The 9,968-nt window shown below is 31.2% G+C and overlaps 1 protein-coding gene across 1 annotated transcript in view; it reads right to left on the minus strand.

Moving 5' to 3' along the window:
* Positions 1 to 1,428: 1,428 nt before the first annotated feature.
* The window catches only part of LOC106465687 (serine/threonine-protein phosphatase alpha-2 isoform-like), a 22,322-nt gene continuing 13,782 nt past the window's right edge, over positions 1,429 to 9,968 (minus strand). The window contains exons 4-7 of the mRNA XM_013925923.2: positions 8,750 to 8,854; positions 7,519 to 7,742; positions 5,105 to 5,239; positions 1,429 to 4,745 (exon numbers count right to left, since the gene is read on the minus strand). Coding sequence (XP_013781377.1) covers positions 4,638 to 4,745; positions 5,105 to 5,239; positions 7,519 to 7,742; positions 8,750 to 8,854 — 572 coding nt within the window. The 3' untranslated portion in view covers positions 1,429 to 4,637. The remainder of the gene's footprint in view (positions 4,746 to 5,104; positions 5,240 to 7,518; positions 7,743 to 8,749; positions 8,855 to 9,968) is intronic.

Consider the following 9,968-nt stretch of genomic DNA (forward strand, 5'->3'; position numbering starts at 1 on the left):
CTATCACTCGAGTAAAGCCCGTTGGTTTTACTGAAAGAGCTTTGATGAAAGATTTAGTACGGTCAAAGGGAAACAGTACTATTTTTTCTTGACACTTTATCGCAAAGTTACATGAAATAGTTTCGGAGCTATTTGTTTCACGACGTGAAACTTTCACATAAACCAACCAGAAAGACCATAAACATTCATTATTTACTAAAACAGTATCGAGTTACATTATTTACTCGAACTATAAACCCCTATTTTGGCTCCATGCTGTTATTTAGAATTATGTTTGGTGGAGTCAAAACAGGGATTTGTAGTTTGAGTAAATAATGTCAACCGTATCGCCAGCCCTTGCATACATTTTGATGATCCTACTTACAAGTTTCCCAATTTTTTATTTATCTTGTTTGCTGGCTTTTGTACAGTTCATGATGACTTACTGTAGCTATTGATTATCTGGTCACATTAGTTTGAGATGTAAAAATGTTAAGCTGTAGTTGGAGATTGTCATGGAGATCTGTTTGAGAATATAGTGAGCATTTATAGTTTCTGTGTAACTAAATTCTCTCTATATATCATGCATAGCAATGGTCAAGTTTATGCCTAGCCTAAGATACAATCCCACTAAGCTTGTAAATAAATTTACCAGTAGAAAAGCAGCCTTTTCAAATAAAGCATACATGTCTAAAACGTCGCTTTAAATAAATCTGTGTCATTTTTAAGCTAATTATTCTATGGACGTGTGTAATAAAATTTTCCGATTTTTTTTTATTCCTTCACTTCATACATAATATAAGGATTGGCTTCCTAAAGACACCGATTGTATAGTGTACAAAGCAATGAGTATCTACATGTTACAGTCATCTAACGTTGATCTATTATTGGCTGGTAATTCCTGCTTCACCCTGTACTAAATCTTTTTAAAGGAACACCAGATATTTGTAAAAAAGCTAACTTCAAGGGTAATGATAACATTGTTTTCACTAGAATTGTGATGTTTTTTAGCATATGTAAAATACAGAAGAAACTAATCGACTTTACAATACTAATAACAACCATCGCAGTACCTTATTTAGTATTCTACGAAAGGTTTGCGTGCAATGTACCAAGCCATTTTTGTTGTGGGCTGGAAAGAGAATAATAAAAATTACAAATGGGCCAGTTTCAGCAGATTTTCTTTTCCTGTTTTTTGTGCATTATGTTAGCAGTCAATAGTAAAAGTTTTAAAATGTTGTTTAAACTGGATCTTTACTGTTTAGTGCAATTCCTTGCTATGCTATCCCTATTATGAACTACTGTCCTGGTTCATGATAGTGACAGTGCACTGTATAACAAATTATAACTCTCAAGTTATATCTAATGAGAAAAATATGCAAGACGCTTGTTTTTAAATATATTTCCCCTGTTTTACAGTAATACAAAAATAATGCACTGATTTTTTTTTTAATAGAGGAATATTTTTATTATACAATTATTAAAGATGAAATAGCTTCTAACTACTTCATCATACACAAACTATTTTAAAAGCTTTTATTCTAAAATAGATTAAATTCACACACGAGAATAAACAGTCTGTACAGAATCTCACTAATGACATTATGGAGGTAAAATCATTTAAAATGTTTACATTTTTCAAAAAATTAACATTTTACAATATAAGTGAACATTACCACACTAAGTATGGAAACATCCCTCCAATAATTTAAATATTTTGTACTTGATTAAAATGATAAAAGTGCATAAATCATTCCCAAAAACCAATATGTAAAAAAATGTACTTCCTAAAATTGACTTCAAGATTAAACTTCTTAACACTGCTACACACTTCCCGTATTGATGGCGAAGAAAACAACTACTGATTACAAGGATATACATTTACTATCGAAAATGACAAAAAAAAGATTTTTAATGTAGAGTGTATAATAAAACCTTCATTTCAGTAGAGAACTAGAACTTTTTAAGTACGAGGTTTTTGGGAATATGACCAAAAATACAAAAAAAAAAAAAAAAAAAAGGTGCGACTTAAGAGTTAATATATTCTTCTTACTAGAAGGTTATATTGTGCTTTTTTAAAGAATATTTTAATTTTTTCACTAATAATTCTTATAAAGTAAACCTTAAATTTCAATTTATAAACTTTGGCAGTTCGTTACAATTAGTATTATTTGTATTTTACCCTATTGCGTGACTGGATTAAATTATTCACAACTGTTTCAACACTTACAATGCTATGCAAATTGTTGTTGTTGTTTTTTTTTTATAAAGATGGCAAAATCTGTTATTATGTACCTAAAGACTGTGATTTGGCCTTCTTAACATTTAAAGGACACTAAAAATTCAGAAATAATGCTGACACATGGAAAAAATCTTAGTGGTCCTCAACAGGTATGTTTCATAAGATCTGGTTCAGGAACAAATGATTTCTCATGCCCAAGTAGGAAATTGGAGAAATTATTATTTTATAAAATTCTTACATCTAAAATTTACTTTAACAAATGGTATACTTTCCTGAAATAATATAGCTTAGAACAGTGGCAAACAACAAGGCATGAACTTGCCACATACACAAAATAACAGTTTTACGTGAATCAAATATTGTTGAAATTACTAAAAGGTTTACATCAAATTAATACTCTTCAGTTGTCTTTCTAGAAATATACAAAAAAACAAGAATGTATCGGCTAAACAAACACTTTCCATATGTTGCCAACAGTGAAATTCTGTTAAAACAAGATACAAAAATATCAAACAGCCACATGTCATATATAAAATAGAAATTATAAACAAAGAAACAGTTTGGCAAACAGCAGCCTATAAGACTGGACAGAATGGTCTTAACTTCTTAAGAAATAACTATTTTAGTAACTTCCCTAAACTACTGCCAGTCGGTGTCATATGGATACAATCCATCAAATTAAAATTTCAGAACTACACAAACATCTAATATTGAAACAATTCACAAGTTTCTTCCTTTCATTATAAACTTACAGTCCTTTATCTTGAGTTGTAATAATTGTAGCATTTTTATATGCAAATACATCAAAACTACCATTAATTAAAACAAAAATTTTACACCTAAAAAAAGAAATAAATTAAGAGATATGGGCACCAGCAATTTTGACCGAAGTTCAAATAGCGAACCAGAGCAAGTGGTATACTTTGAAATAAGTTAATCCGTACAAAACTAAGTATCTATGCCTTTAAAAATAACAGATTGTGTAAATACAAAATGAAATTTTTCAAAAACTTGTCTGAAAATGTTTAGCTAAAATGCCTAGTATTCATAATACCTTAATCCACATACTAATGATTGCAGTTTAGTAAAGAAAAAACAAAACCTTCTGAAGAATGTATTTTAAAGACATGAAAAGTTCATCATTTGGACTATACTATAACATTGCTTCTCAAAGGAGTATTGACTGACAAAATTTTGGTAGTTGCGCATGCAGGAAGAGCAATAATTACAATTTGAGCCACTATCCGCATAGCTAAAACACCTCGGTAAACATAAAGCTACACTCCTTGTGCAAACAGAAACTGAAGGGCTGATTTTTAGTCTTTGAAAGACCAGGTGTGCTTTTTCAGGTTTTTGTCCAGTGCTCGAAGTTTATCATCAAAAATGATCGACTGACAGAACGTTAATGAAGATAGTTAATTTTTTAAATCTTATACCACTGTGTAATATTATCTTTATATATACATAGAAACGTAATCTAAGAGAAAAGTATACTTCTTTAAACAACATTACACACATTCTTAGTAAAAACTATTAAGTTAATTTAAGATATTCACGGTTCTTGAACCCTAAAGATATTCGATACAAGAATAAGATAATGTACTTGTGCATTTACAAAAAAAAATAGTTAGTCAAAGTTGATAATAATATGAATTTTATTTTGTTACATTTAAAATGCACGAATGACTTTTCTAAGCAGCATATCAAGGTTTAAGGAGATAGACATAAAAAAGCAACTGATATATTAGTCAATGAAAAAAGAAACTTGAAATTTACAAAATAAAGGACCAGATTTGAAGTTTTTACTGTATGTGAACGTGTCTACATATATTGGTGAAATGTAAGAGTCTACAAGTGAATACAAGCCCAAAACCGTGTACAAGTCTATGGTCGCTTTATATCATAATGAGTTTGAAACTTAAATTCATAGTTATCGTTTGTAAATGTACAAGATACAAGACGTGATGACGATTTCTTAAGTTTCATATTATAAAGCAATAAAACACTGGAACTGAACTGCAAAATTATTTGTCTTTTGTTCATAGATCTCCTATTCTTAACCCTTCAGTTGTGGCATGACGCACATTAGGAGCTTGATACCCTTACTACCTGGTCCTTAAAATCATGTGCATGTGATTAAGCATACGCATCTATAGTGTACCCATGATTTTATAATATTCCTTTATAATAAATAATAAACTTTACAATACAAATGATTATTAACACGAGGGAAAATCATTATTAAACATTGAAGTTTTCTACATTCCCCCCACACACACTGTGACCACTGGTGTAACATGACCCCCTGCAACTACTGAAAGATTGACATGAATTCAAACCACTACCTATACGATCATCCACAATACAAAGTATTTCAAACTATTAAAGTTCTTCATGCAGAAAAGGTAATCGGTCATCATTTTTTGCTGTTTTTCTTACCGACTTGGCCTCTAGGTGGCGTATTTGGTCGATTAGATGCCGTCTTGCTATATGGAAAATTCTTTTTGTCTGCAGGTTTCAGAATCTAAAAGGTAAACAATATTTCTAATAAGTAAAAAAAAGATAATTCAAAAATGATTAGATTGGAATTATTTTTTAAATGTGGTGGATTTTTTTCCTTAACGATATAAATATTAATTTGCAATTTAGTAACAGACAACAACAGTATGTTATGTTTCATCCCCCACTGTATAAACATATAAAAGTACATATGTGATCATACAATCTCATTAGTTGGTTAACACTTGAAAAAAATTTTAATATAAAATTGTAGAAAACAAAAACATATTTGTTCTACAGTTTATTAGACGGTGGCAAATAGCTTATAAAAAACATAAAATGTAGCTATGTTACTGAAACAAGTTAGTGAACTCGTCAACTTGCCTGAAATGAGCACATAAGAGTTTCATCAATGCTCATCATAGCTCCTGCATTGTCGAACTCGCCACAATAATTTGGAGCTGAGAAAAGGGTAACCAACTGACGCTTCGCAAAGAATTCATAACCATCTTCTACCACCTGTTACCACAATAAAGTACAAATTGGAAAAACTTTCATTGGTAAAGAAACTATCTTTACAATACAATAAATATTAAAAATACTGTTAAAAAAAAACCTCATTGCAATAAAGTGGATGTTGATAAAATCATCATTTATAGTGCTTGGAGATGGCTTTAATGGGCAATGAAGAAAAACTTTAATATAAGTTTAACATAACAGCAAATGTACAAATGATGACAAAACCTTGTCGAAACGTTGTACATTTCATGTTATGTTAAACTTATATTAAAGTTTTTCTTCATTACCCATTCAAGCTGTCTCCAAGCATTATTAGTCTCAAAGTGGGTTCCTCATCATCGAATTTGAAAAAAATCACCATTTTTTTTAAGAACTATCACCAATGTTCCCATTAAAGTTTCCTTATACTGATTGGACTAGACTCAGGTGAGCTCTACTGTTTTGTTCTTACACTCTTCAAGGCTACATACACTGAACTAACTCACCATTATGAGTGTTGTTCCACAAGATGTGAGAAGAAAAACTTGGATAAATGATAATAGAGAATAAGACGGCACATCTAAATAAAAACTTTCTTTAGTTAATCTTCTGCGATGTTTCAAGCAGATGGCCTTTGTCGGGCAAGAAAGGTCATTTTACAATGGAAATATACTCAGAAATAATTGAATAATGTTGATTATTCTTGAGTCTAATTCCATTGTAACACACTTTTTACTGTGTTAGGAATGGCATCTGCTCGAAATAAAGTAGAAAAAGTTTTCATTTAGACGTATCAGGTTATTCTTCATTCTCGTTTATCCAAGTAGCTCACTGTAACATTGCCACAGTTGTGCAAACCCACTGAAATGATATATTTCTGTCTATGTCATATAGCCCTATAATACCACAAATGTGACCAGACGGCCGTGATTATTGTGTAACACTAAATAAAGGAAAATTACCTGCATATTCTACAGTTAGTGTAGGAAGCACCAAATTACCAGTGCAGTACAGTCTACAGTATTTAAAGAACTCAAGCTCCTGCTAATAAATCCCCAGAGGTTTTGTTTTTGATGTTAAAAAAAAAAAAAATTCAAAACAATATACATTTTTGAAGTTTTCAAAAAACAAACATATTCTAAACTCAAGACGTTTACAGAAAATGACAAATAAAAGCAATTAAAATTCAAAACAACAACTGACACATACATAAGTGTGAGCTATGACATAGCTCGTGACGTGTGTGACGCATGCAACTTTACTGTGCAACTGCGAGTGCATACAGTTTAGAGAGTACTTTGCCTACCATTGTAACAAATTGAATGTTGGTTAGCACACAAAATATTGTTTGTTAAACTGTAAGTTAATCAAGGAGAAGAAAATCTATAAGCTTATTATAAAACAACCTCATCATAAACATTCAACATGATTCTAGTAGGTGTTTGAATGTATTTTAGTAAAAACTGTTTTCTCTAACAACATTCTTTTTGAATACCAATAAAACAAGTACTGATTGTTAAATTTCAGTTTACAACATCTTACCTTATATCATATTAAAATTATATACGTATTTATACATCAAAATGTGTACAAAGGTTATCCTCTTCTTAAAAAATAACATTTTTGTTAGTATATAATGAACTTATACATATTGCAAATCATGGTGTCTGTCCAAGCATTCCCCTATCTCCTGTTTATGGTAGCCACTTCCCACGCTGCGTTTCAAAAGCTGCACAAGCAGGCAAAGCTCAACATTCACTATTGAAATGATGGAAGAACAGGCATGACTAATGTTGATGCCAAACTTTATTTCGCAAGCAGGATATTCTATACTAAACTGTTAGGAATTAATCACACTATCATTCACATTTCAAAATGTGACGTAATTTAAAGAACAAAAATGTAGATTTACTGTACGTTATTGTTGAGCGGCTCTTAGCATGACTGAAATGCTCAACAACTATTTTATGCAGAGGGCAGTATAAGTAGCTTAGAGCTTTGGCTCTGAGTGAAACCAAGAGTGCAACACAATTAACCTTTTTAAAGTCCATGAAATAATTTAAATTGAGAGATTAACTTTTTCCCATCACTGGGGACGGGTACTTTTCTTTGTACAATATATTACACATATAATGACTAAATAATAAACTCGAAGCACAACAACAACTGTACAAGTCTTATAGTAAAAATGGAATTTTGGCAAAACGTTACAGAAACAAATATTAGCTGTAAATTGTCAAATTATTTTTAGCAAATCTTTAACGGTCGGTACAGAATCGGAATGTTTCTCGCCGACTAACCTGGTGAGCTCTACATATTAAATCCAGATCATGTTTGTTTAAGAACTTGGCAACTACATCAGCACCAAAGGTATAAGAAACACCACGATCATTTTCTCCCCATCCCATAACATCTTTTTCTGGATCTGACCACAGTAAATCGCATAAGAGGCCTTGGTCCGGCACGTCTGTAGGTCGCATGATACGACGGATCTGCTCCATGGACTGAAGATCTGGACTTAAGCCTGTCCAAAATATTAATTAGTACTTTATTATGCTGCATAGTTTACACATTGTTTAAAACTTTTTGATTACTAACTTGGAAATCATTAAACAGCCCAAGTTTTTAGAAAATAATTTACGTTTTATGCAAGTATTTGTATTTTTTACAAAAAAATGGTGTTCTTGTAACATATATATATATTAATGTGGATAACTTACATGATTATGCCCAACTTTATTAGTTTCCCAGGGGGTGCACAAACTTTCTGAAGGTGTCCCCCTTTCTAAACATGCGTTTTGTTGCACCCTGTATAACCTATTTGTCTTACATACTGTACATGTCATTTTCCTATGTTAATTCTTGTTACTATATCATTAGTAATATTTGTACAGTGATTTTCAAAATTTGTTTATTTTCAAATTTGTACTTTCAGATATAATTTTTATGCTCCTACAATTATAGTTGCATGCCCCCAAAAGTGGACATGCTCTACAGTTTGTGCACCTTAGTTTTAGTCCATACACTTCACTGTTTTGGGCTGGTTCAGAATTTGCCATCAAAACTAAAGTTCCAAATATATCACAACTAGTGCACACAGGTCTACAAAGTACAATAGTTTATATAAAGGTTATCTTGAATTACTTTATGAAATAAGTGGAATATTACTTGCGAATCTACCAGATTTCTGGGACTTTGCAAGCTGAGAAGAAAATTCAAACGCATTATATCATAGATATTTATAAAGGCCTAATATGCATCAATCTGGGAGATCAGAAGCATTTCGCTAGTCATCCGTACATCCTAAAGTTAGCATCATAGCTTTAATACAAAAAGACTGGTTCTGTTTTCACACTGAACAGTCAAATAATCTATAACCTATTGACACTTTCGGTGTGAGAAAGTCATAAAAACATTTGTTACCAGTATTACTACTGACAGCTGCATATACTAAACCTGGGGTAATCATACACACACACTTTAAATACATGTAGTTTGAGAAAAACTAGAAAGGTACTGATATTTACGAACCTCCGTGGCAAGAAAAGATCTTTTCATCAACAATCGCAGCTACTGGCAAACAGTTGAAACAGTCTGTGAAAGTTTTCCAAAGTTTGATGTTGTATCTTCTTTTACCTAGAAATATTTTAACATATATTTCACGCTAGTTTGGGAATCATTTTGATTCCGAAACAAACAGTCAAATGTACTGAACATAGAACAAACTACGTGACAAACGGAACAAATAGAAAACCTAAAAAAAATACTTTCCTTGAAATACGCTAGCTTTGATTTTTTTTTATGGCTAATACAGCTTTAATCTTGAACTTTTTAAGAGGTAAAAAGTTGAGAAAGTTTCGGAGATTAAGAAAAATTATCAGCACGGATCAAATGTTCAACTTCCGAAATCTTATAAACCTATTCCGCATTTTTAAAAACTTCACTAAGACAAAAGTATAGTTCTAATTTACAATTTACATTTCTTCTTTAAATTCCTTTAGGAGTATTAAAAAACAACTGGTTATTTTAGCTTAATAAACTATAAACACTTAAATTGTATGCTCATATTAAATTCCCTTTAAAACAAATAGACAAATTATAAGAGCAAGTCTGTTCAGCAACCAAAATGAATTGTTATTAAAGAACAGATAAATAACAAATATATATACAAAGGTTCTATCTACACAGTTTTAATTTAATTAAAAATCACAAAAACATCATACCATTCCTTTTCAAAATTGATGAAAACTGTTACATCATATGATATCAATTTTAATAAAGGGTAATTCAGTAAGACCGGAATGTAACGAATCATACCGATTGTTTGACTACAAAGTAGGGTTACTGCAGTATGAAGGATCACACTGATAGTATATGTTTTATGTTAAAGAACGACATGGTACGTAACAATCTTGATACATGTCCACAGTAAGTCTCATGTTAAAGAACGACATGGTAAGTAACCATCTTGATACATGTCCACAGTAAGTCTCATGTTAAAGAACGACATGGTACGTAACAATCTTGATACATGTCCACAGTAAGTCTCGTGTTAAAGAACAACATGGTAAGTAACAATCTTGATACATGTCCACAGTAAGTCTCATGTTAAAGAACGACATGGTAAGTAACAATCTTGATACATGTCCACAGTAAGTCTCATGTTAAAGAACAACATGGTAAGTAACAATCCTGATATATGTCCACAGTAAGTCTCATGTTAAAGAACAACATGGTAAGTAACAATCTT

This window comes from Limulus polyphemus, unplaced genomic scaffold (assembly GCF_000517525.1).
Source record: "Limulus polyphemus unplaced genomic scaffold, Limulus_polyphemus-2.1.2 Scaffold2019, whole genome shotgun sequence".
Classification (NCBI taxonomy): Eukaryota; Metazoa; Arthropoda; class Merostomata; order Xiphosura; family Limulidae; genus Limulus; species Limulus polyphemus.